General features: G+C 34.4%; 2 protein-coding genes, 1 non-coding gene and 2 pseudogenes across 4 annotated transcripts; 2 read left to right on the top strand and 3 right to left on the bottom strand.

Moving 5' to 3' along the window:
* Window positions 1–355: 355 nt before the first annotated feature.
* On the bottom strand, window positions 356–2,278 carry LOC112535829 (annotated as a pseudogene).
* A 52-nt stretch (window positions 2,279–2,330) lies between these two features.
* Window positions 2,331–2,526, top strand: LOC112535830. Its single transcript, XR_003079918.2, has one exon. It is a non-coding gene; the product is annotated as a U2 spliceosomal RNA (small nuclear RNA).
* A 2,938-nt stretch (window positions 2,527–5,464) lies between these two features.
* LOC8278354 lies at window positions 5,465–7,617 on the top strand (annotated as a pseudogene).
* A 1,367-nt stretch (window positions 7,618–8,984) lies between these two features.
* On the bottom strand, window positions 8,985–20,716 carry LOC8282973 (probable DNA helicase MCM9). 2 transcript variants are annotated; one of them, XM_015723399.3, is made up of 20 exons: window positions 20,208–20,716; window positions 20,017–20,119; window positions 19,408–19,507; window positions 19,120–19,258; window positions 18,043–18,109; window positions 17,646–17,820; window positions 16,857–16,956; window positions 16,007–16,104; window positions 15,824–15,889; window positions 15,645–15,737; window positions 15,367–15,483; window positions 14,422–14,494; window positions 12,880–12,946; window positions 12,261–12,342; window positions 11,402–11,523; window positions 11,237–11,304; window positions 10,272–10,381; window positions 10,146–10,193; window positions 9,919–10,071; window positions 8,985–9,343 (listed from the first exon to the last, which is right to left on the bottom strand). In XM_015723399.3, exons 1-20 carry the CDS (start codon window positions 20,411–20,413, stop codon window positions 9,255–9,257), a joined length of 2,076 nt encoding a protein of 691 aa, XP_015578885.2. In that variant the 5' UTR covers window positions 20,414–20,716; the 3' UTR covers window positions 8,985–9,254. The 2 variants fall into 2 exon arrangements, with proteins under 2 accessions (XP_015578885.2, XP_048231858.1); XM_048375901.1 differs by lacking the exon at window positions 15,824–15,889.
* Window positions 20,717–20,871: 155 nt separating this feature from the next.
* On the bottom strand, window positions 20,872–25,254 carry LOC8282974 (splicing factor 3B subunit 1). Its single transcript, XM_015723381.3, has 2 exons — window positions 25,055–25,254; window positions 20,872–24,947 (listed from the first exon to the last, which is right to left on the bottom strand). The coding sequence occupies exon 2, from the start codon at window positions 24,914–24,916 to the stop codon at window positions 21,083–21,085; it is 3,834 nt and encodes a 1,277-aa protein (XP_015578867.2). The 5' UTR covers window positions 24,917–24,947; window positions 25,055–25,254; the 3' UTR covers window positions 20,872–21,082.
* Window positions 25,255–27,760: the final 2,506 nt, after the last annotated feature.

Below are 27,760 nucleotides of genomic sequence, written 5' to 3'. Positions count from 1 at the left end.
GATGAGCTGAAGAAGAAGAAGAAGAAGGTGTAGTAGTAGTATTTGTAGTAGTATTAAAGTTCAAAGAAATGCACAAATATTTATACATAAAAGAGGATAAAGATAAAACAAGAAAATCTATAAGATTACTATTTCAAAAGTTTGAAGTAAAACTATCCCTTAACATGTCTAATTGTGGTAGCAGCAGCTGGATTTGTTTCTATTTGTTTTTTCTATATAAGAATATAGGTGAATTTTAGAGTATTATATTATTATATGACTTTTTATATGTTTATAATTTCACTGTTTTTCCTCTTTCTTTATTTTCTGCATCAATAAGAAAAATCGAAATCAACCATAATTAAAGCACAAACAAAATAAATCTAAACATTGAAATATAATTTTTGAATAGAAATTAATTTCTATTATTTTTCATATGATAATCCTCGCAAATTTTAATGTTCTTTGTTATCAAAATCTAGTTCCTGGTGTAGTGCTGATCAATCCTAATACAATTGCTAGCCCTTTGCTATGACTACGTACATATTGGTCTCTCATCGGCTCTCGCATCATGGAGAACTGACATGGGTATTAGGTACATAGCCAGCATCTTCCATGCGTTCTTCAAATCTCTTTAATTCTGCATAAATTTCCTCGTAGTTGGGGTATGAAGTGTCTTCAGAAAGATATGTGTGAACTTTGTTTATTATTCCAGCTACAAACAGTTCCCCTTTATCCCTCTATCTGTCATCATTTTTCTCATCTTTGCAACTCCATCCCATTTCCCTGCTTGAGCATAAATGTTTGACAATATCACATAGTTGCCAGCATCATCAGGTTCAAGCTCAATCAGTTTGTTTAGTGCCAATTCTCCAAACTCTATGTTCCCGTGAATCTTACATGACTTCAATAATGCACCCCATACAGCTGCATCAGGCTCCATTCTTATTTGCATTATAAGATCACAAGCCTCAGTCAACCGACCAGAATGGCCTAGGAGATCAACCATGCATGTATAGTGCTGAATTGTTGGTTCAATATGGTATTCTCTCACCATTGAGTTAAAAAATAACCAACCCTTGTCAAGCAAACCCCCATTGCTGCAAGCTAACAATACACCAACAAATGTTATATGATCTGGTTTTGCCTCTTCTCTCATTCTGTCAAACAAGATTAGCACCTCATTACTATATCCATGCATTGCATACCCAGTAATGATTGCATTCCAAGAAACAACATTTTTATCCCTTAGCTGCTCAAATAAATTCTGCGCAACCTTCATAGTACCACACTTGGCATACATATCAATCAATGTGGTTTTCACCTTGTCATTAGACTCAAACCTCCTTCTCCAAGCAAAACCATGAAGCTCCCTCCCTTGAGGTAAGGCCGCAATGTCAGCTGAAGCGGAGATAACAGTTACAAGAGTCGCCTCAGTTGGCCTTACACCAGCTAATACCATTTCGCTACACAAAGCAAGCGATTTGTCTGGTTTGCCATTTTGTGAATATGCAGCAAGCATAGAATTCCAAAGAACAGCATCTCTTACCGGGACCTTATGAAAAACTTCACGCGCATTATCCACACAACCACACTTTGAGTACATATCAATCAACGCTGCACCAACAAACACATCCCTCTCCCATCCACTTCTCATAACTTGCTCATGAATCAGCCTCCCATCTTCAATAGCTGAAAGAGCTGAGCATGCTTTTAACACAAAAGGAAAAGTAAAATTATCAGGAACTAACCCATAATCAAAAATCTTATAATAAAGCTGAATCGAAGCTTCGTAAGGACCATACCAAGCATAACCCCGAATCAAGACATTCCATAGAAACAAATTTCTTTTAGGAATTTTATCAAACAGAAGGCGAGCTTCACACAGAGAATTACAAATACAATAAAGATTAACCAATTTAGGAGCTAAAACCCTGTCAAATTGAAGACCCACATGGCATAAAGAAGCATGGAGTTGCTTTCCAGGGATAAGAGCTTTTTGGGTTATGCAAGATTGGAGAAATGCGGCATAGTACGAAGGTGTTTGATTAAAGGAAAAATGAAAAGTACTTAGAAGTTTCGGGCTGCTACGATTGCTTTTAAGAGGATATAACAAAAATTGAAAAGTAAAACAAAGAAAAGATCGTTTTAGGTTTGTTTTAGAGTAAAGAACCATTTAGGTTAATGCGATTCAAAATTCAAGATACAGAGCTTTGTATAATGGGCAGCGGCGGCAAATTTGAGCTGCCTACTTATCGTTCATTTATGTTTTACATTGCCACATCGGGAAGAAAAGCAGAGAAACAAGAGCACGCCTATTATAAATAAAGAAACCGAAGACATTATAAGTCATACCTTTCTCGGCCTTTTGGCTAAGATCAAGTGTAGTATCTGTTCTTATCAGTTTAATATCTGATACGTGGGTCATCGGCCCACATGATATTAAATTTATTTTTGGACGGGGAGAGCCCAATACAGTAGCTTGCTACTGGGGTTCTCGAGCGTCGCCTGTACGTTGCACTACTGCACAGGCCTGGCGCACCCTACCAAATCCCAGTCCAAATGATTCTAGCATCTGTGAGCTTTAGGCCTCTGCGTTCTCTCGCTCTTTTTGTCTGTTCGCATTACTGTTGTTGATCCTCCAACTTGAACCTGAAAAACTTTTGTATTTGCAGAATAATTTAGTAATGATATTGCTTGGTTAGTATCTATTTTCAGTTCATGCTCAAAGGATTTAATTTTAGATGGCCCAATAGTTTCTTGATTTCTTTAATGGGAATAATATTCTTGAAAAATATTAGCCTATGAGACAATATTTTGGACAAAAATTTATATGCTACATAAAGCCACTAAGTCTTTGCCAATATTAAACAACAATCTCTAACCTTAGAATTGAGATATTTTATGACATTTTTACTGCTCCCACAGATCATCAGTGCAAATAAAACTATGTCCAACTACATGATTTTCTTAGTAACATTTTCTACTATGTAATCCTATCCAAAATTAGAGATCTAGACTAAGATGATAATTAATTATAAAAATACGATTAATAGTCAAATTTTAATTATAAAAAAACGACTATTCTTGTTATATAATATTTTGTAAAAAACTAAAATATAAAATAGAAAAAAAAATCATAATTTAGAAATTTCATCCTACATTTTCAAAAAGTGAATTACTATTTCTATAATATTATTTCTGTTAATCATTATTCTCTCTATCTATTTCCTTTGTTAGTCAATTCCATCAAAGGAGCTAATTGATTAATTTTTTTTTTTAATCTAGTCCTTAAATTATTATAGGTATCAAACTTGTCCAAAATTAAAATTCTATACAATTTGAATAAAAATTAAATATTATATTTAATCTCAATTTCTAATAAAAATTAAATTAATATTCAATAATTTCTCTAATAAATATTCAAATTAATAAGCTCCTTTCTTATAGTTAACGCAATTTTCCTCTTCTTTTTTTCTTTTCTTATTCTCCTTTCTCCATTTCTCAATTCATATCCTATAACACACACTATCTCGAAATCCACCACAGATAAAACCAAACCTACAGTCAACCCACCACCACCACTATCTGTAAGATATAGAAATTTTAATTTAAATGATATGATCTATGTAATAATTCAAAATAATAAGTTATTAGCCTTCCCTTTGATTTTAAATTATTAAGAATTTCAAGCAGAAATACTTACAAATTTTAATTTGTTTTTAACTTTTGAGCTTTAAAGTTTATTATTCTTGTCGCTTGAAATTTTAGTTGTTTACTTTTTTAAATTTAAAATAATACATATTTATTTATTCGAATTTTATATTTTATATTTTAAAATAAAATCCTCTTAAGTTAAATTAACTAAAATAATTAATATTTGAATAATCTCATTTTCTTAATTAACTAAAAGAATTTAATATTTTATTTAAATTATTTAAAGAGCGACTAACTTTTTAATAGAATTTTCATGATTTACAGTGATCCAAATTGAATATATAGCTTATTTCTTCCAAATCTATAGTGAGAAGTAGGGCCGTTCATAGATTGGATTTGATTAAATTTTATATAATTCTACCCCAACTTAACTACAATAAAGAATATCTAAATTAATTATCAAACCAATCCAATTTATATCCATCTAAATAAGATGAGTTGGGTCAATTATTGGATTGGATTGGTCTTAATCCAACTCAATCTAAACTAATTTAATTTTTTTTATTTATATTTTAATTCTCTAAATGAAAATTACATATATTTATATATATAAAAATTAAATTTATAACATAAAATAAAATAAAATATAAAAATCCAAGTCAACTATCAATTCTTTTACTTTGTTAAAGATTTATAGATCAAGGTTATATTCATTGCATCCAAATATATTAAAATAATAATATAAAAGAATTATTTATTTATTTCTCGACCAGAAAAAAAAAATCTCTACTATTTTTTAAAAAACATACAGATCATTAAACTAATTACTCCTTTTATTGGGTGTCAAGAGATTTAGATAGGTATTTTAGGGAAAATATAAATGAAGTATAAAACTCAATGAAACAACCAAAGAAAAAAAAAAAGTAAAAATATGAACAGATCGAATAAAAAGAAAACATAAAAACAAAAAAATAAAACAAATCAAAATATAAAAACCACACTAGATCTCAAGCACACAATCCAACACAAGAGAAATGAATAAAAGAAAGATAAATTTTATTCAATACCAGATTATTCAACAAATGAACTTTCTTGCTAAGTAAAAGAAAATATTAAAAAAAAAAAACTGCAACTAAGGTGAACAAACTCTAGTGGTTGACCTGCTCTCCTATCCAGCAATGGCAGCAAAAAATGAGTAGCAATAGAGTGAAAAACGGATAAAGAAGGTGAGGAAGCTGAGGATCGATGTGGGTGAGGAGTAATTTCTTAGGAATTTAGATTATGGGTTTTTAGTTTTAAGATCTTAAACCAATTAATAATTCAATAAATAAATTTAATCTAATAAATTTGAAAGTTGGATTTAAATTCAACCCACCAATCCAACTAAATAATTCACAATATCTCATCTTATGGTTTGAGTTTAGATTGGATTGGTTAATTAAGTTGGATTGGGTATTACTGAAAATTCTCTACCATTTAGTGTAAGTGTGTGTTAATTAGATTATACAAGCTAAATTAGCATTTAACAAATAGTGCAGGAACATGGGTATTGGGAATAAAGTACAGCAAAAATGAAAATGGAAACAAAAGGAAAAATACTACACATGTTGATTATTTGGAAACAAAGTAATGACGTTAGGTAATCACCAACCCTATATATATATATATATATATTGCTTGGATCGAGTAATAAGAAAATAACAATAAAATGTGTTAGAAAAGATATTACACACTTGATAACTTGATTTGGAATGCTTGAATTTATCGTATGACTTGGCAATTATATCTAAAATTTCAAGTGGGTCTAGATCAAGATTTTGCTTTTAAGAATAAAAAAAGGATGAGAACGATAGTTTTTAGGATGGAATTAACATATATAAATAGGTCTAGAAAAATCACCATAATTGCATTATCACCATCACCAAATTTCACTAATGGATGCTGCTCTTACTCTCTTATGCCTAACTTTGCCCGTTGCTTTCTTTTTCCTTTCAAAACTCTTCACATCCAGGCATTATTATAATCGCTCGCTAAACCTTCCACCAGGGCCTAAACCGTGGCCAATAATTGGCAATTTCAATCTCATTTGCCATCTCCCCCACCAATCTCTTCACAAATTATCACAAAAATTTGGACCCATAATGCAACTCAAGTTCGGTTTCTACCCGGTTGTAATCGTCTCATCAGCAGAAATGGCAAAGCAAATATTGAGGACAAACGATCACATCTTTGCATCAAGACCACAAACTGCTGCAGGCAAGTACACTACGTATTACTACTCTAACGTCACTTGGGCACCCTATGGTGCATACTGGCGTCAGGGTCGAAAGATATACTTGCATGAGCTGTTCAGCTCTAAGAGACTTGACTCCTACCATGATATTCGTGTAGAGGAAATGCGTGCTTTTGTTTCACGCATTCATGCATTGTCTGTGACTGGCAAACCTATTTTGCTAAAAGATCATCTTTCCGGTGCTACTCTCAGCATTATTAGCAGAATTGTATTGGGAAAGAAGTATTTTATAACTGAGTCCGAGTCTGAGTCTGTGTCTGAAAGTGAAACTTCTGTAATAACGACACTTGGAGAATTTCAAAAAATTTTAGATGAGTTGTTCTTGCTTAATGGGGTGTTGAACATAGGGGACTGGATACCCTGACTAGCTTTTCTGGACTTGCAAGGGTACGTGAAGCGAATGAAAGCTTTAAAGGTGAAGTGGGATCGATTTCATGACCATGTCCTTGGGGAACATAAGGCCAAGAAAGCAGAAGTGAAAAATTTTGTGCCAAAAGACATGGTTGATCTACTGTTGCAGCTTGCTGATGATCCTGAGCTTGAGGTTAAGCTAAACAATGACAGTGTCAAGGGATTTATACAGGTAATCTTATTGTTTGTCCATCCTCATGCTATAATGCTCTTTCTCGTATAGTTGATTATATATGGTACATGGCTGTCTCAATTTATTTGTGAGTTCTTTATATATTCACATTGAATAAAAAACAATTAGGAAAATACTAAACATTTCACTGATATTTCTTTCAATTTTTATTCACCTGATGTGATATATATTTTAACTAAATTGCCTCTTAATCTCAAAATAATAATAGGTGTGTAACATTATTCAAAAAGTTAAGGACACTATGTTAATCAATTTTTACTTTAGTGAAAAGGAAACTAGCACATGGTATGGTATTGTTATATTTAATTTCATATGACTTTCTTTTTCTTGATTTGACTTTTTAATTCACAGAAAAGGAAAGATACAAGTTGTTTCAAATTAGAATACACATGCATAGAGTTATTCTTTTGATTCCTGAATTAAATTACTATTCAAATCAATTATGTAACAGTTTTTGATGAATATTGATATTTAAAAATTTCAAATAATTGTTCATTCTGTGAAGGTCTATTTCACTGCCAACGATTAATATAAAAGGATATTGTATTATCAGGATCTTATTGCAGGAGGAACAGATACTTCTGCTACTACAGTCGAATGGGCAATGTCTGAACTACTGAAACAACCCAGTTTAATAAAGAAAGCAACTGAAGAACTTGACAGAGTTATCGGTAAAGAAAGATGGGTCGAAGAGAAAGACATTCCACAGCTTCCATACATAGATGCAATAATGAAAGAAACGATGAGAAAACATCCAGTAGCCGTAATGCTTGCACCCCATTACGCCCTTGAAGAGGCCAAAGTAAATGGCCATGACATTGCTAAAGGAACTACTGTCTTCATCAACACATGGAGCATAGACAGAGATCCTTTGCTCTGGGATGATCCTGAAGAGTTTAGACCTGAAAGATTTCTGGGTAAGGCAATTGATGTTAAGGGACAAAGTTTTGAGTTATTGCCATTTGGTTCTGGTAGAAGAATGTGTCCTGGCTATAGCCTTGGCCTAAAGATGATTCAATCAAGCTTGGCTAATTTGTTGCATGGATTCAACTGGAAATTGCCTTTCCCCATTAATTTATATTAATATATAATCGCTATGAGATGATCATTTTACTTTCTTACTATTGGGTTTGGACTATATTTTCTGCTTTCTGCATGTAATTTTGATCAATAAAAAAAACTATATATATAATTACCAATTTCATATAGCAAAATAAATGAAATGCAACTGTTTACGAATGTTCTCTTCATTGGTTAGGATATGCCTGCCTCTATAATTTGTATAAACACGCAGGATAATAAGTTAACATATGCCTGCATCTGGGTATTTCACAAAGTTAGGCAATCTAGCCTTGGTCTTTATTTGAGCTTGCTTAGTTTGACGCACGTCATAAACCTGAAAAAGAAAATGTGGGTCCTGATGATTGCAATTGTATTGGGCTAAAGGACACTTGCAGATCATGGAAATTCATTGATTCATTCTTCATGCCATCTTTTGTTTGATATTTATGCATTGGTAATCAGGACTTGATAAGGCTCGCTCAGTAGCAGATGCTATTATCATACGAACAGTAGACTAATTTATACAATTCCCTGTGTCAATCCGCAGGAACAATTGAAAAAGAAATCAAATGGCTTGTGGATGGTTTAGTGCTTTCGGTTAACCAGGAAAATTCTAACCCACAAGAAGAATGAGCTACAAATGCATAGCTCCATAATGGAAACACCACAGATTGAAAGACCCATTCTTCAATAAATAAATAAAAATTAAATCCATCTTAAAATCAACAAACATAAATGAAATCATTCAATTATATGAAAAATCTAAAATAAATAAAAAATAATGGAAAGCAATAAAAAATTAAAATAAACCATTATTTTAAAAATACATTTGTCATGGAGAGTCCAACAAATTTTAGAAAATTTCAAAAGAACAAATTTCTTCTTTTACTTAAAAAATAGAATTGAAAAGAGAAAAATTGGAAAAGAAGAGGAAAAAAATTACAATGGAAAACAAAACTTCAAAACGTAAATATATAGTACAAAAATCCAAAATACTTTTCTTAATACTTTGTAATTTCAAGTTATAGAATTATGTCTTTTCCTGTATCTATTGTGGCTTTTATGCTTTATTAGAAAATGGAAATCGTGAGTCAACCTCTAATAGTGACCAATATTCTACATTTTAACAATTTTAACTCATATTTATTGACAAACATTTTTACCAAATCAACATAGAAATTAACAAGTTAACCTGTAATTTCACTATGGTTGAATGAATATATGATAGTTACTAGATCTACCCTTTTATTGAGGATAAGTTACTAGATCTATCTTTGAATCTTCTTAGGTGGATTTACTTAATTCAGGACGAGCATTCCGGCAATCTCTTTTACTTGGATTTTTCAAGAAACCCTTTTACTGCTGAGACATCACGAAGGCTGCAGAATGTTGAAGTTGTTGAACCTGTCTTTGAATTTTATATACCTATGCACTAGTCAAACAAACTCCTTTGCAGGTGAAATAACAATAAACCTGACAAGACTCAAACCCTCATTTACGAGAACTACAAAAATATATTTCTATTTTTTTTTCTTTTTACAAGTTTTCCTTTCCTTGCCTATCAAAATCGTAGTTTCTGCAGATAAGTGCTTGTGATCATGAACTTCTGCCCCCAAAGAAACTTTAATTCGGCCGACATGCTCTTGCTTTCTGGAAACCTTATCTATGCATTCTTTCTGTGATGTTTATGTCAGAACTTTCATCAATCGATCTCAGCTTTGCAAGGATAAGTCTCTCTTGCTTCATATCTATGGTGTTTCATCTAGTTAAGTCCGATCGTGCTGTGCAAAAGACATGATTATGCATACCGAGTTGCAAGATAGACCTATTCATTCTCAATTACTAAAGTTCTCCTTCAGTTTGCAGATAAAACTACAATAAAAATCTTCCATGTGAAAGTACACAAGGAATAAGATAACCAAATTAAATTCCTCATCCATAAAACTGGTATTTCAGGCTACGCGTTATTTTCAGAGTTTCTTTTTTTATTTATTTATTATGTTTCAAGAAAAGCATCTAGGAATAAAAGGCTCAATTTTGTTGCAGTTATGGTTGAACTTCATCAAACATGAAACTAATGGATCATGATGGCAAAACTGTCGTCCATTTTATCAAAGATCATAAACCTATGTCATGCCCAATCATGCTGCTAAACCAACCCAAATCATACATCCTCACTTGCAAAATTACACCCCTCGCATGTACACAAGCATGTACTTATGATAGATGCCTGCATGTAATGCTTAAATACCAGCTCTTGCAAGCATGCATGCATGTAAAGTACGGTTATGCATGTGTTGACAGCTAGGCTAGTAAAGGATACATTCCTGATCAGGATTTTCCGTGAAATTTGAGTGCAGGGCATTTCCGATGCTGTCCACGATGGCTGAAGTAGTCATGGATGATTCAATGCATAGAATTGCCATAATGGCATCTAACGTAGTAACCTCGTTTCTGAACATAAGTCTTGCATGTGCTGTAACGGCAATAATATCAAATTTCCATAAAATTTAATATAGAAAATATAAAAAGAATAAAAATGTGACATACCTTGGGCTAGGCGTATCAAACTTTCCAGCATACGCACAGTTGTCCTTGCTGCAATTTGAAATAGAAACTATAGCAATAGAGCATAATAACAGTAATTTAGCAAGAGGGATTTTACTATAGACAAACCTGCATTATCAGTTGCCGATCTTCTTTGAAGTTGATAATAACTTGAGATGATCTTTTCAGCTTCGGTTGTGAGAATTGGCTTGAAGTACCCTTTAACAAAATGAATATACCTGCAGAGTATTATAAAGCAGCTGAATGCTTGGACATTTATCTGACAGACAAGTTCTTAAACGTTGTGTTGTGAGGATAATAGGTCTAGGGAACTAACCAAAAATAACAAGAGAATAAAAGATAGGCTTAAGGATTAACAATTCCATAGCTTTTTGTATACCATTTAATAGATTTCAAACAACAAGATCAATCTCAACTACAAGAAACATACTCTTTTAAGACCCACAAAAAGTTATAAGAGGGAGAGCATTAGGCAGGAGGGGCCCAAAATTTCCTGGAGGGATATTGCAAAGCTTGTAAGATTCCATGAGTCACTCCGCACCAAATCAAGCACAAAAGCTTGAGGCAATGTATTGATGGGTTTTATCCTCTTATATATTCCACAATTAGACTTCAATCTCCCTATAGTAGGACCTTTTTTGTTTTTACTGTACTCGCCAGTAATACTTGCTATCCCGACAGCGGACCTACTAACTAATTACAAATTGCACACTCATCTTGACATAGGTATACATACACATTCATTGACATATTGTACCAAAATTTTTTACGTCATAAATTATAATAAAGCATAACAAACTACCAGACAGTGGCGCCATTATTATCTGACTAATGGAACAAGAAGCAATCAGCAAAGCAATAACTTGAAACATAACTACCAAAGTTCACAGCTCAAACATATACGATAAGAGGACTTGGGGAAATGTGACCTTCATCACCATTAACACTAAAAGTGAAGAAGAAGAAATTGATCTTTGCTATAACAGTAGAAATTTAAACAGCAAGAAGACCATTTAGCTCATGTCAAATCATTCGCTCATCAGGCAATCCTTCGAGCCAAGAGAATAGAGTACCTTCGAAGCATAGCCAATGTCCAAATGTTAGCTAAATCATCATTTTCATTGCCTTTCCCTGATTCCTTCTGAAAATCGGTTCACACCAAAGTCAGAGTTTAAATTGTGCATCTGCTACATTATACAGCTGAAGATTTTGTTAAAAGAAATATAGCAGCACATTACCTCAGCAAGAATGTGAGAAGACACGACTGCATCCCATTCAGGATTCTTTGTATCCAAGAGAACAAGGACTATATCGAATCTGCTCAATAATGGACCCGAGAGTGCCGTATTGACGGACAGAGCTAGATTTGGTTAAGAAATAACAACACAATTTTGTGCACATATATGCATATATCCATGTCTGAGGAAAATAATTTGAGATCCTCAGAAAAGAATAATGGTTTGTGCATTCCCACTCCAAAAATCTTAAAAGAGACTCCATATTATCTTTTTCTTTAGTGAAATTTCTAAAATGGAAATTTGTTCTTGATCAACTATGTTAATAAAATTAAGTTACCAACAATATCTTTAAGTTATATAACAGCCATTAGATAAAATGGGGAAAAAATTGATTCTAGCTTTCTTAATTTTTATTTAAATCTATTTAAGAAGTGTATTGTACTACATTACATTAACTTAATTTTTTTTCATTTTTTGCACAATATTTCACCATGCATTCTTTACTTAGGATTAATAAAAATAAGATTAGTGAAAAATTGCTTAATCTTTTTATAAGAAACTAGAAACTAAATTTATTAAGCAGAAAAGATTAAATCCTAACTTTTTAGTTTAGATTGTTTGGCATTTTATATTCTTAACTTAAGATAGGATGTGCAAATAGTCACTTAGCTTAAAGCAATAGATTAAGTATAGTGTATCTTAAGATTTTTGGAGTGGGAATAACTTTTCATATCAACCCCCTGTGCCAATAAGAACAAGCACTAAGGAAGACTTTAGTCTATAACAGTGAATTGCATAATAGGCAACTATAATATGGCTTCTTTATATAAAATAAATAATATACGAATGAAAGTGATACTCTGATCAGGATCATATTGTCCTTTGGGATTTGTTGCACCAAAGACAATCGTTCTTGTACTAAGAGTTGTTACAAGACCAGCCTGGATGAAAAGGAAGAGAAAAATATGTATCAGTAATGCCTCTTACATCAATCACTCATTAGAAGATACGTGAAAATTAACAAAAATAACATATGAAGAAGTTCGAAAAAGCAATTTAAACTTCTTAAACAGACCGAATGAGAATATCCAGAACATATGCAACAGAACCACAGAGGCATCATCCAAGTTGCATTGAAATGCTTATGAATGATTGGTTGCAGCATGATAGTCACAATAGTGCAATGTACCACCCAAGAACATGACACAAGAACAATGAATAAATACTGTGACCAATGTGAGCCAATGTGCTAGTAGAATAAAGACTTGTAATCATTTACAGCCGATCTAATGTAATGAAAAAGCATTGTAAGCTCCATTATTTCGACCAGCTTTAGACATCTTAGAGATTATCAGAATTCAAGTTTAAATGCCCAGGTCCAAACTTGTGACTAAACATGTAGAAAAAAGTTCAATGCTATTCTTTACCAATTATAAGAAATTTGAGGGGAAAATTTTTTTCGTGAAAAGACGAGCAACCTTGGCAACACTAATTGTCTGCTGCTCCATTGCCTCGTGTATTGTTGCCCTGTCATGTCCTCTCATACTGCCAAACGAAAGTTCAGTTACTTTCAGTCTTAGCGTCGTTTTGAAGATAGTCCCCAATCCTTAAATATGAACATTAATAAACAAAGAAATGGAGAAAAAGCAGTAGAACTAGCATATGGACACTAATGAGCAAAAGAAGTGAAGAAGGAGAATCAAGAACTATCATAGTTGAGAAGCTTTTATTTGCAAGTCTAACCCTTCATTATGTGAGCTTTGTCCAACATATTATGTAGTGGGAATTGTATGCCATGAATCAAGAGTCCATACATGTGATTAAAGCTCCAATCATCATTATATTATACACTAAAGCTAGAGGATTTTAGGAACATTAAAGCACCTCATTTACAAAGTCCAAAAGTCCTGAGTTTGAGAAGTACCAGGAAGCCATCATAACAAAGAACCACATCCAACCAAGGGATGAAGATGAAAATAGCTTAATTATATTATCCATGAGTCAGCTGCTAACTAGAAAAACACATCATAAAATAAAAAGCAAAGGTTCTCTGTGGACAAGTAAACAGAAGAGATAAAAAAAAAAAGCAGCTATAGAGCAAGATGTGGCAGCTACTTATGAATCATCTATCTATCATGTAGTGATTTTTCAAATCTTTTTACATAACAATTTGTAGTGATATTTTTGAAAAAAATAGTGAATTAAAATTGATCCCAAATATTTTTGTATAACATGGTTACTTTTGTTATTATAACATAAAAATAAAAAATAAGAACGAAAATCTTTCCATTCAAAGTTTCTGTCCAAGGAAACTTTTCCGTCTATCTATGAGTGAAAAACTCTTCCACAGCATACATCTTCTAAGGATAGATATAAGTAGGATGTAAAAATAACCATTGTGAATTGGAAAGAAATAATTTCATAGAAAAACTGGTTAATAGTTTTCATCTAAGAGCATCCTAACAAGCTCTTAAATCATGCTCCTTCTCTATTATAGTGAGTATATCCAAAAATTAAAACTCTAAGAGACTCCCTAATTCATCCTCCTTTCCTAGAATTTTTAAGAGCCGCATTCCTTCTCCTTAAATCTAAAAAGGGGGAAAATTGTATTTCTTTTTTTTCTCTTGCTTTTTATCTCCTTTTTCTTTAAGATTCACATTCTCTCTCCTTACTCGTTCTCTTTAATTTTTATTATCAATAAAAAAATTGTTTAAGGAGTAAAATAGGGAGTGTTGTTGGAACACACATATTTCAAAACAAATTAAAATATGGAGGTAATTGTTTATAATTTAATAAAGAGACATACAGGAAGTATTGTTGGGATGTTCTAAACAGCTTATTTGCTGCAGGTATCCTACTGAAAATGTAGAGTGGAAACCTCCAATTACATGGGCTAAATATAAGAGGCAGCAATGATAATGCTGATGTATAGATAAACTAATACTCGAATATGAGGTCAAAGTTGGATATCTTTAACTGCTACAGAATAGTGATCTCATGCAGTCATTTGATGAGAGTACCTATCAAATTCATCAATGCAGCAGAGGCCTCCATCTGCAAGAACAAGGGCCCCAGCTTCCAACATCCATTCCCCTATTTACATTACAAATACAATTAGTCTGTCTTTTAACTGATGTATCAACAAATTTCTCCATAAAAGTTGCAAAAAAGAGTTAAATGTACGATGGCAATTTTCCTCAAGTTGCTCTTCCTGAGCCTTGATTGCAATGAAATTACCTTTAAAAGAAAAGGCGTCCCTCAAAACAATATGCAAAATAGTGTTTCATACCTAGGAGATCAACTAAAAAGTAGAACATGCAATGCACCTGAAACTATTTGAAAGTAAAAATTCATCCAAAAACTATGTCTCTAACATACTAAATCTTGACAAGAAGGGAAAAGAAGATACAGATTTAAGATAGTGCATAATATACCTTGGTAACAGTGTTATACTGCATTTTCAAAGGTTAAATATATCTGGTTTTACAGTTACAACATCTATAGTCACCAGGTTTCTTAAAAGAGAATTATGCAATTTTTGGACTTTCCAATTTTTATCAAGTAATTGAGGAAGTAACATGAATAAAGCAGGACAAAGAGTGACTTGGCAAGTGATTGCAAAAGGAGATGTCAAACAAGGAAATATTTTTGTCTTTACATGCCCACCTTTTTATGTTACTGCAATCCTCATTCTTATGAACAGAAGAACTTCATACACGAGTTCTCAGAAAGTTTAAAGTTTTTTTTAATCCATACAAAAAATTTTAGACCAAGAATGTGTTAAGTTTCAACTATTTTCCAGTTACCACTTCTCATAAAGCAAACCGCTATCATATATAAGCTAAGCTAACCCATGTTCATAATGTCAATCTATCAGCAGTGCAAGGGAATAACAGTGAATGAAACCTGCTACCACTCTAGTCAAAGTTTTAACACATTATTTAACTCAAGGAGATGCCAATTACCTCCATCCTTGACAGCTGTGACAGTTAGTCCTGCACCAGTGCTCCCCAACCCAGTAGTGATAACAGACCGGTTGCTCAATTTTGCAGCAAATTTTAAGAACTGAGACTTGCCAGTACCTGTAAAACTCATCTCTTATCACGCATCAGTGACTCACTGATGATCATAGATTTGAAGCTCAACAATAAGATCCGGCTTAAGTCACAGTTAAATGGTTCAGGAAATCAATTGAAACAATGAAATCAGTAGAGGTAATATGAATTGGGTGAACAATAATCACCTGGATCACCAACCAGAAGCAAGTGAGACTCTCCTCGAATCTTTGTCCCAGAAGCATCTACATGTTGCACGCCTCCAATGAGAGTTAATGCAACTAAGTTCCAGGAAGAAAACATCAATGCAATACCGAATCAGGAATTAATAACCTAGAACAAAGACTAAAGTAAAATCACAATATACCTGCCAGTTTCACAGTGAAAAGTCCGAAAACCTGTGGGCAAATGCCTTGTAAAATGGTGTTTCTCCCTGTTTTAGAATCAAAATTTAAAGTCTGAAAGAAACAACACTGCATGCACAAGATACACCACAAGTGCTATTACATAATTTTCTTTAGAAAAAAAAACAGTATGCCCGTAGTTCTACCTTTTAAAGGAGTATCTTTCAAGTCTGACCAAAACTGTTCAAATTTCATGATTACATCACGGGGGATGTCAATGTCTGATTTCAGCTCATTTGATCTCCTAAACAGATAGAACGAATATTAAGAGAAACACAAAAGAGAAGGTAATTCAGAATCGAAAAACTTGTCTACAAGTGCTTGTTTTGGGACAGAGTTCAGAACATTTTTAGGGGTGGTTTGTAACCAACAGATAAAGGACAAAAAGTTGCGAGATGATTTAGCAAGAATGAAAATACTGTATAGAATGTGACCTGGAGGAAGGGAAAGAAAAAGACCCTGTGACTTAGTGCTGGTTCACTTTAAGTGCTGTGCTGTATGTAATTTATTGCTTTGAGAAAGGAACAAGAAATCAATGCATCTGTAGGAGGATAAGATAAAATTCATCCAGGAGAAGTTGAAGTGAACCTAATTAAGATGAACTCATGGTTGGACTCGATTTCCAACATATACAACTGATGCATTAGTACTAAAGATTAGGCGCACCCAAGTTAGAAGAGAAGTAGACCAAAGATGACGTGGGCTGAATTGATTAGCAAGAATTTAGTATCGCTGGACTTTAACTATAGTACTTCTCCAGATATAGATCACTCTAACAAAAGTAAGATTCCTCTGAGTTGACTTGGTTGGTTCAGAACTTCAAGGTTTTCGGTAATGGCGCTGGTTCTATAACACTATGAACAGAGTGCTGATCTGGCACCCATATTAATCGAACAAGGAGCAGTGGACTCAATTCTTGCTATAAGGCAGCAAAGACTGCAAGACATTTCGAAAAGAAAAAAAAAAGAATTCAACATAATAAGACCTGTCATTTACCTCACATGATTAGCAACTAATACAGGATCAAGATTGCACCGTACATCTTTTAAATCAGGAGACCATTTTGCAGTCAAAATTCCAGTAACAATAACATCATCTGCAAAACAAGTGATTCCTAGTTCCTCAGTGCCCCAGCCACCAAAAGGGACCTTATGCAGTTAAACTAAAACATACATTAGATGACTACAATCCCATAAGTTACTATAAAAAAAAACAAAAACAAATAGATGTGTTCTGAAAGGTATATGGATTATACCACTAAGACGAAATCAAACTATTATGTATAATTACATCCACTATAAGTTTAGGTTAAATGTAATATGCAAAGCAAAATCAAGACTCTAAAAGTGGTTAACCTTAGAAAGCCTAAGAACTAACAAAAGCATGCTCCTTGAAAGTTATATTTTGTGATATGAGATGCATATTCCAAAATGCATCATTCAAAGTAAGTACAAAATTTTTGGTGATAACATATTTTTGAAATGCATTGCAAAACAGACACTTTGCAGCAGTTTAAAAGAATTAAAAGCAGAAATAAAATCATGGTACAGGGAGAAGGCTACTGAAACATAATATAAAATGAAAATGCATAATTTCGCATAAAACCTTTGCTAAATTATTTAAATATTTTCCCATCTCTTCGGAAGATTGAATGAATGAAGAATCAAAGAATAGACGTATAACCTATAGGCCAAATATACATCAGGGGTAAATATTGGTAATTCCAAAAGCGAGAGATAGGAACCAAAAAAGAGAAAAGAAATATAGTTTTTAAGCAATTGGTACCTCCAGCTTTAACAATGTCAACAAGATCATCTGTTAGGATGACAGGAATTGACCGAGGAATAACCCCAACACCTAAGACCTGTGTACTTTCTTGTATTTTGATTTCCTGATAGTCATGACGTATTACAGTATCGTCTACACAATCAAATCTCGCACCTTCACAAGGTTTAGACCTCTGTCATTGGACAAGAGATTAGTGATTAAACTTCAAGATACTTTGAAGCAAAAGGTACTGACTCAAAAGAGCTAACCATGGCCTCATTATAATCATGTTCAAGAAATTAATATGAATTGAGTCCTGAAACAACTCATGCAGGAACAAGAAAGTATAAAAAGATGTATGCAAATCCATGGAAAACAAAAAGTAAAAGAATCTAAAATAGTGTAGCAGACAAACCAGAGAGGGGCAAAATGATGGTAGTGTTATGGAGTTTCTACTCTCAAGCTCAGGATACACTGGGAACCTGCAAATGAAAACAGTTGACTCCATCCAGCAAATGAGGTATATGATGTATTAAATGAACTGTGGGAATTAACATTGCTGACATGTGAAATGCAATATCATAGTTGGTGAATTAAAAGTCTATCTCACCTAATAACCATGTGCCTAGAAACTAAATACAATACTACAGTTCCCTATCATAGTAGCCATAAAAGGTAGTATCTAGAAGTTTTCATGTCTGCAATAGCTGATCTGGGAACAATGGCGTTAAACCACCTAAGTGCCATCCAGCACAAGGACTAGGGCCTCTTTAAGCCAGAACGTCTGTATAAGACATCCATCTGAAAATCCAGGTCCTGATCAAGCTGTAGTTAAAACTTAAAGTATAAAAAAATTCTTATGCATGCCTTTAATCCGTTTGAGATAACTGGTGCCAGAAACAGCCTCAGTCAAGCAGATCTGGAGGAAGTTTTTAGATCATGAAAAAGAAACGATTTATCATGAGGCATGAGAAAAAAACTAGTCCTGAAGGGCATTACATAGCTCTAATACATTTTATATTATGGAAACATACAACTAAAGCATAACCACCGTAACAGGATATGAACCAGTGTGCTAGCAATTAAGAAGCCAGCTCTAATATCAGGGCAAAAGAAGAATGCCAGAGTAGGGTAGATTCAAGCACGGAAAATAAGTCATGAGGCTCTGCCCAATTCTTCCCAAGTTATTGAGTCTAACAGTTGCCGAAGCTCAAACTTCTTTGACACCACTGTCCTCCAATTAATTTTCCTTGAGAACTAAAACCATGAATGAAAATTTCACCTAGCACTCATTCATAATCTTGTTCCTCCTTGAACAACAAAGGAAAAATAAACTCTATAAGATCACTTAATCCTTAACTTCAAATTCTCGCACATAATTGCAGCGCCATGCCAAGCAGGCTAAACTAATAGAATATTAGAAATGTAATGGCTACAAATATACACACTTAAGTTTGTGTGACTAAGAGTAAAAATACGGAATAAAACCTACTCCTGCTTGCATTTACGACACCGATACATCCTCTCCCCTTCATACATCTTTATTGCCCCAGACCTGATCACAGTTCCTTTCAAAGTCAGAAGAATTCCTCGGTGCTTCACTCTCACTCTCCCAATGCTTGGGAAAGTCTCTGTGTTACATCCAAACAAAAACATATGAACTTGGTCAAACGAAAAATAATAAAAAAGTGAAGCGGATGGGTGTGTGTGTGTGTGTGTGTGTGTGTGTGTGTGTGTGTGTGTGTGTGGGTGTGAGAGAGAGAGAGAGAGAGAGAAGGACCAGGGCATTCAAGTGGAGATCCACTGACATTAATACGAACATGAATGAATTTCTTCTCAATCCCTTTCTCCCCAAAATCCAGATTCTTCAACACAATTTTCTACATTTAGCCACACAACTTATTGAGCAACAATGACAAAATCTACCCAAATAAACATCATAAACATGGGAAATGCACACGCATGCACATACACACGGACACAAAGATCATTTCCAAAAGCATTTGATAAGAATCTAAAACTAAGCATACATACCCATCAAAAGGCAAACATATTTATCTTAGCTTTGCAATGGCATGTATAACGACAACCACATGAAAATGAACAATTTGAAACCTATATAAAAGGATAAAGGCATAAAGCCTTTGTTAAAAACACATATAAGTCTTAACCCATATTAAAGTTCCTAGATTTAGGTTAATATATGTTGAAACGTAAATATAATATAAACCACCAAAAAGAAAATGAACATTTTTAAGCAGCTGCTTTTCAAAGATAAACCTTATAAAAACACAAATATGTCAGATCTCATCTAAGAAGTTCCCAAAGTTAAGACAGGCAATAAAATCGAGAAACATATAAAGATATAACAAAAATTTTAATGACATACATGAGCCCACAAAGCAGCCTTATCAAAATGCCTCAAAAACTCAGTCGGTTGAGAGAATACAAGATGGGAAAGCAGAGGATTTTCATCCATTAACTCTGCAAAACTGAAAAAGAAACAAAATTTCAAACTATAGAGAGATAAAAAAAGGAAAAATTAGAATGGGTTTGATTAAAGAAAAATTTAAGTAATACTGAATAAAGAGAGGATAGTGAAGCTTAGGGTCAGCAGCGAGAACAATTGAACGGAGCTGACTAGAGTAGTGGCGTATTAGAAATTCTGCTAAGGCTTTTACTTGATCAGGTTGTTCATCATCTGTTTCTTTAGAAGCCATGGCGAGAGAGAGAGAGAGAGAGAGAGACGAGGTGGAGAAGGTAGTTTTGGGCGGGAATGCAGACATGAATATATAAGATCTCAGGTTGGGCTCTAATGCTAAAGGCTTTGCATTAGAAACGCTTGCATGTCGCAAAGACCTGCATAGTTTAATCAGTTTCCTTTATTTTATTTTTTTTTTGGTGAAAATCAGTTTCCTTTATATATAAGGAATTACGCACCATTTCCGATTAATTTGATTCTTAATACTAGATGTTAGAATTTCCTTTTTTTCCGTTTTATTCATTGAAGCCAATAATCATGACGCATTTGCTTTGAAGATGAAATATGATGGAAAAGAAAAACACAAGCTCAAAACCCTCCTCAATTCTCACAGTAATAAATACAAAGGAAATCACCCTTTGTAATCGATAAGGTACACATGTTTTCAGGGCAAACCAATCATGTAAAATGAGCATACAATTAGTGAAGGGAAAGATACAGCTAAACCATATTATCTACATCTACTCCAGAAACGAACAAAAATATAAAAATATAATTTCATTCGAGTTTCAAACAAAGATCAAAATGGTTCATTTCAATATCTAGAGAGGTTTTCCCAATACTAATAGCAAAAAGTCCCCAAATTTTTCTTTCAAAGATCAAAATGGTCCACTTCATCATTTAGAGGCTTCCCCAATACTGATAGCAAAGAGTCTGCCTTCGTGGTCCTGGGTCGAATAAAGAAACTAGCTCCTTAGATGAACATCATCAACTCAGGCCTGCTATACACGTTGTTCTGCTCATTATTCAGTTCGTCCTCCAGCACAGGATATGCTGCCACAAGAGCATCTTGGGCTCCAATATACAGTGAGTTATAGATCTTCCAGTACACTTCCCTGACCTTTCGGGCAGGATGGAACAAACCCTGAAGACAGTAGTTTAACACAACAGCAGCACCCAAGGCCACCCTCATTCCTTCGATTGCTTCCATTACAGCGTTGATAACATGAGGGGAAGTCTCAAAGATGTTCGGCCAGACATAGTTGAGCAAATGGATTAGAGCATCCTCACAACCTAATCCAGCAACCCCTAAAGCCATGTGCTTGACAGCAGAAGCTGCAGTCTGCCTATGGACTAGATCTCTGTCCATGAGTGCATCCTCGAGTAATGGTGTTACCGCATAAATATAGTCTTTACCCATTTCACCAATGTACTCGAACAGAAATGAGAGTGATTTTAAGACACCATTCTGCACATTGAGTTCTGGAACACGATACTCATTCATCAAGGCTGGCAGAACTGTAAAAGGTGAACAGGTTTCTGCAACAATAGCAATTGCAACAGTTGTGCAAACACGATTCTGGCGCTCCTGGACCTTCAGATTGTTTAGCAATGTTGCCAAGACATCCTGAGGCCCAATCGCTTTAGCAATGTAACCAAAAGTGTTTACAGTAGCTCGTCGAATACCCTTCTTGTGGGCCTTAAGCATCTCCAGGAGCTCAAAACAAATCCTCATCCACTCCCTAGCCGGAACAAACTCAGCCCCACGATCAGCAATACGACCAACAAGGTCAATACAATTTTCCTGGACTTTTTCATGCCTATTCTTCAAAATAGGTGTCAACCTAGGAAGCAAATCTTTGATAGGAGGAGTCATTTTAGTCATACCAATAACATTGACAATAGCCTTGAGTGCTCCTAGAATTGACCCAAGAACTTCAGGGTATTCTTCTCCCAAATACTCGTATAAAACAACACCAAGATGCCCCATCAGCTGTTCCTCTTGACACTGTTTCATGACAACAGCAATCCTAGAAATAAGATCTGCTGCTTGTTGTCTCACCTTGGCACTTTTGTTGTTCAGACGCCACTTAATGGTACCACAAATCTGTGGAAGATAAGGTTTCACCCGCTGTCCAAGAGCATTCACAACTGCACCAAACCCATTAAGCATCACATTGGCATCATCACTAGTCTGCTCCTGGAAGGCATAAAGAATGCCATCAATCAAAAGCTCTTCCAACCTAGCATCGATATCAGATGCACCCAAGTTTGCAACCACTTTCTCAATGGTCTCCATAACCATACGCCTATATGGCTCACTCTCATCTTTAAGATCCTCAACAATTCTCCCTACAATATCTTTAACACCAACCTTGTTAGCAATTTCCACAGTTGTATCCACAAGTTGCCTGTAATTTCTCCTATCTAATGCCATCCTTCTAACCCAAAAATTCCTAAAGAACTCAGGAAGAATATCACTACGAATATAATCAGCTTCTACACCCTCAGTACTTACACACTGCTTGACCACTTTAAGTACAATTTTCTTCATTTCTTCATCAGGAGATTGAAACTCACGAATTAAGATAAACATAACTTCCTTGGTGTAATAACTGGCATATATAGCATCCATGAGAGGAATGATAAAACCAATTGCCTTCAAGAAAGCAGCCAAGACCTTGCCACGGTGTGACCTAATACCCTTCCACAGTGGCTTCAAAACAGAGTCAAAGCTTTCAATACCATATGGTGCAGCAGCCTCAGCAAGTGCAGCCAAGGACAAAGCAGTAATCGTCCTCACTTTTTGATTCTCATCATTGAGACCATGTTCTATGATCTCAACAAGAGACCTCAAATGGGGTAAAACAGCACAACCAATCAAAATAGCAATCTGTTGCACAATTTTGATTCCAGTGTGTCGAGCTTGCCATGATTTCTTACTCTGACACACAGCTTTCAAGAAAGGCAATAGTGCCGGAATCCCCAAGGCTGAAGCAACAACACTAAAAGCTCTAGCAGTTGTGTTCCTAACATACTCATCAATGTTATCAATATCAGGACGCATAGCAGCAATCATAGTAGCCAAACCAGCTGCTTTACTCAAATTAGAAATAATCTCTCTCCCCTCAACACGAGCATAATAGTCCTCATCAATCAACAATGGTTCAATCACAACAAGAATCTTGTGAACAAAAGGCCTGACCAACTCATCTAACTTATACAGAACCCTATCGATTACCTTTACTAAAAGATGCCTCTCTTGATCTTCTAAAGTAGGCTGCATAAGCAGAGGTAGAATTCGATTAAACAATGGCCCAGCACCAAACTCTCTTGCTTTATCAGTCAACTGTCTCAAAGCAGTCTTCCTCTGAGGCGGCGTCCCATTCTTAACCTTCAGCAACAGCTTCATAATCTTTCTCTCTTTCTGCTCATCAGGTGAAAGCTCCTCCTCCTCATCTTCATTCAACAAAGCTCCAAAGTATTGATAATCCTCAGGCTTCATAGGCGGCAAACCACCAGGGGCCTCCCTCGGCACGTCAAACTGCTGCCCCCTATTATCCTCGGGAATAGAATAAAGTGGAGTCCCCATTGGTGTTGGAGTTGCAAGTAACTTCCTTGCTGGTGTTCTGATTGGCACATAAGATGCTGGTGGCTCCAAAATCTTATATCCTTCCTGTGGAAACATAGCATCAAGCTCCTCATCAGTCAAAGGCCTATTCCTCTCCTCGATATCCTTCTCCCATCTTAAAAGATTATACTGCTCCGGGGTCATAGCACCCCGCAAATTAATTGAGTTAGGAGTTGGCGTGGCCAAATCAATCCCACCAACAGGCGTAACTCCAGGAGTATAAGCAGCTGCTGGAGTAGCCCCAGCCATAGGTGTAGCACTTCCCATAGTAGCTGGAGTCTCATCCCAGCGTGACCTTTGTCTTTTTGGGGTTGGAGTAACCAATCCTTTTGGAGTAGCATCCCAAGTAACACCAGCAGGCGTAGCACCAGGTGTAACACCACCAGCAGGAGTAGCATCAGAATCCACTACCCTCCCAGGAGTAGGTGTTTCATCCCATCTATTCCTCCTCCCAACAGACGGAGTTGCATCCGCTACTCTCCCAGGAGTAGGAGTGGCATCCCATCTTCCAATACCAGGAGTAGCATCAGGTAAATCCCAATCTGAACCACTCTTAACCTTCTTAGCAGCACCCCCTTCATCCTGTGACTGATCCCACCTATTCCTTCTCTTTGATACAACAGCACCACTCTCCTTCACCTCCTTCTCCTTCACTCCCGCAACACCATTACTCACTTTACCTTCTTTCGCCGCCTCCTCTTCCTCTTTCTTCTTCTTCGCAATTAGCCTCAAAGTCTCCTCTTTCTCCCTCTTCAACGCTTCCTCTTTCATAACTTCTGCATAGGACCTAACTGAAGGATCAGGAGTCTTCTCCCCAGCAGCAAAAGCATCATGTCTATCAGGCGAAAGCCCTCTATTCAATCTCCTCCTCCTATAATCATCCTCTCTATCAATAATCCTCGACGGCTTTTTAAACCCACTATCATTATCGTCATCCCCACCGCGAGGCATCTCTTTAAGAAGAGATTTCGGGGCAGTATAAGACGCAAGTTTTCGCGCAACTTCATTATCACCTATATCTAAATCATCATCATCATTCACAGGAATTGATGTAACATAAGAATCACGGTCTGTTCCTCCATAAAGATCTTTATCAAATGTAAGTGATGTCAGTGAAGCAAGTTCTTGTTCCATTTTTCTACGCTCTTCTTGCGTTTTAGCTATTTCTGGGTCCATTATTGAATTCGAATGTTTCAAATCTAAAACCCTAATTAAAAAAAAGGAAAATGTAAAGAAAAAAATTAGGGTTTTTGCGAACGAAATAGAAATGAAATTAAACAGAAACAGAAACTAAAAATTCAAAGAGGAACTAACCTGATTTGAGTTCAATATCGAATGCAATCTCTATCTCTCTCTAGAATTAGAGAGACAATTTTTCTTTCTTTTTTCAGCTCAAAAATCAATCAGGGGAATCTTCTTTCTGGATTTACAGTAGAGTGTGTGATTTATGGACATAGAGTTGGGGGCTAACCGACTTGAAAACGAGTCCGTTTCCTCATCATAGGGTCGGTTAAAGGTTACTAATGGGCTTGGGTTGGGTTTGTTCTCTTACATTCGAGTTTTAGTATTTGGGTTGAGCGAAATAGGGCTCATGTTTGTTCTTTTATATGGATTTTTCATTTTTGAAGGAGGCCCAAAAATTCTTAAATTTCATTTATTTCTTTGGCCCTTTTACATGTTTGGTATCAATAATTTACCTTTTTCATTGAACCCTCTATATAATAGGGATTATTCATTTCTTTACATATCTCTCATTATTATAGTAGTAAACTTCCATCATCTATTGGTGAATGACAGATGAAAAAACTAGAAATTTCTCTAAATTTTACAAATAAAATATCATCTGGGTCACTTTGTGATTGATTGTTGGCATCAATAATGATTGAAGCAAACTATAAATGGATATTAAATTTATATTTGGGTAATATGGTATCATGTGCAAAATTTGATGGGTATAAAAGGATATCGAGCCCTTTTTTGTACACCCTGGATAGCATTTTGGGCCTAAAATACATTCATGGCCTTTCCCCCTTCCTTCCCTTAATTTCCTAATTTTCGGAAACATTTTTTTTTGCTCAAGTATTTTTGGGAACATACTCTCCTCCTTACTATACTTGTTAAAACTTCGGGTCAGGCCTCGGTCTGGCTTAATCGAGCTTAAATTTTTAAATTTAGGTCTTACAAATTTAAACACTTTATTTTAGTTTATAATTTTTGAATCAAGTTGAATTTGTTCGAGAAACCTTAAAAAATGATATTTTCAAATTTATCTAAAAATAATAGAATTTTTTACAGGTTCAAGCTTAAGTGAGTCTAAAATAAAAAAATACATGTCAATCTCAAAAACTTTAGCAAGCTTGAGTGAACCGAACTGACACCCAAGTCTATAAATAAATTTTTATAAAATCTCGTATATATGTCATATTTTCTCTTCTTAATTTTTCTTCTAATAGAGAACTCCATATGATGGAGGTTTTAACTATCAAATAGGCAAACATTTTGAAAAAAATACCTCCCGATTGGATTCAATATAACAATTATTATCCGTTTTAAACGTACGTACAAGTTTTTCTGGAGAGAAAAAAAAAAATTCAACTTACACTTGAATTACCATGTGATGGACGTCAAATTCCAACATATTATATAAAATGTTATAATTTTTTTCATTTATAATAAAACGGTCTTAATATATATATATATATATAGTAAGCTTTTGTGTCTTTTATTTATAAAGATACAACTAATCTCACAATTGATGATGATTCTCCTTCTTACGATGTTAACAAATTAAGGAACAATTATTTGGTTTAATTATTTAGCCTCTACATATATGATTGAGTCCTCTTTAGACTTCATAAAATATAACTTTTGTGACATTTTGACAATTCATGAATATTATTGTTAAATAGGGAGGAGGATTTAACTTTATATTTAAGTTAGCCATCCTTCAACTTGAATTAACCCAAAAATAGGTCTCAATCTTACAAGAATAATTGAAGTCCACCCTCATTTAATTAATTCCAAAATATCTTTCTCTGTGAGACATGCATGCAATATACTCTTTGAATTGGAATGTATAATTATTGTTGAGAAATTAGAATTTGAACTAAGTGCATATTTAAGCAATTTGGACTTCTGAATTTTCTTGAACTCAATTCTTTGGAAGTTTTAATCATGCGATTGCATTTGAGAAAAGAAAAAGATGTCTCTTTTAGCTTAGAAAAACTGTCTAGTGAGGACGTCTGCACTCAATTTTTCCCACAAAATGAAAAGTGTAGAGGATGTGCTTACATCCCTATTTGAAAACAAAACCCAGTAATTATGGTCCCTCTTTCTCAAAAATCCACCTGCATTAAGATTATTGGTTAGATAATGCCCCTAAATTTATTTTGTATGGAAGTTATATATGCCCATGAGTTATTTTAAAAAATAAATAAATAAATAAATAAAAAGGGCCCTCTTGGTCTTATTTTTGTAACCCATATATGTATATGGTCTCTTTAAAATATAGAGGGGAAGAGTTCTTGTTGTCTCTCTTCCCTACCTAACATTCATCATAATTTTATAACTCTAACAAGTGCAAAAATAACAAATAAAATAAAATATACAGTTAGTCAACGACCAAAAAGAAAGTCTTCCCCGGAGTGATGAAGGATTAGGCTGAAACCTAAGAACTGATTAGGTCATCAAAAGATAGACTTTCCATCAATCTGTGGGCGATTGGGAGGAAAATTAGGGGATGTATAATTTAATTATTAAATTATTGTAGTACTATAGTATTATAGTTGGCTACTTCCATTATTTTATATTTAAGAGCGAAATAAATAATATTTTTAAATATTTTATACTTAAATATTAACAGAATGATATATACTGTCGACTCTTTTATAATTAGTATATTTAGTGGATTATAAAATTATAAAATATTAGAATTATTAATTTGTTAAGTTCAGTTATTTAAAAGAAATGAAATTGGCTTTCAAAAATTTATTAATTTATTAAACATAAAATAGCTGACTA

The sequence above is a fragment of the Ricinus communis genome, chromosome 6 (assembly GCF_019578655.1).
Source record: "Ricinus communis isolate WT05 ecotype wild-type chromosome 6, ASM1957865v1, whole genome shotgun sequence".
NCBI classification, from domain to species: Eukaryota; Viridiplantae; Streptophyta; class Magnoliopsida; order Malpighiales; family Euphorbiaceae; genus Ricinus; species Ricinus communis.
This window is presented reverse-complemented; position numbering and strand designations above follow the sequence as displayed.

Coding starts and splice junctions, on each gene's coding strand:
- LOC8282973 (XM_015723399.3), bottom strand. CDS start 20,413: ATGTCTGCATTCCCGCCCAAAACTACCTTCTCCACCTCGTCTCTCTCT. Junction 10,194..10,271: donor ATCGGCAACTGATAATGCAG/GTTTGTCTATAG, acceptor TTCAAATTGCAG/CAAGGACAACTGTGCGTATG. Junction 10,072..10,145: donor TTTGATACGCCTAGCCCAAG/GTATGTCACATT, acceptor TTGCCGTTACAG/CACATGCAAGACTTATGTTC.
- LOC8282974 (XM_015723381.3), bottom strand. CDS start 24,916: ATGGACCCAGAAATAGCTAAAACGCAAGAAGAGCGTAGAAAAATGGAA.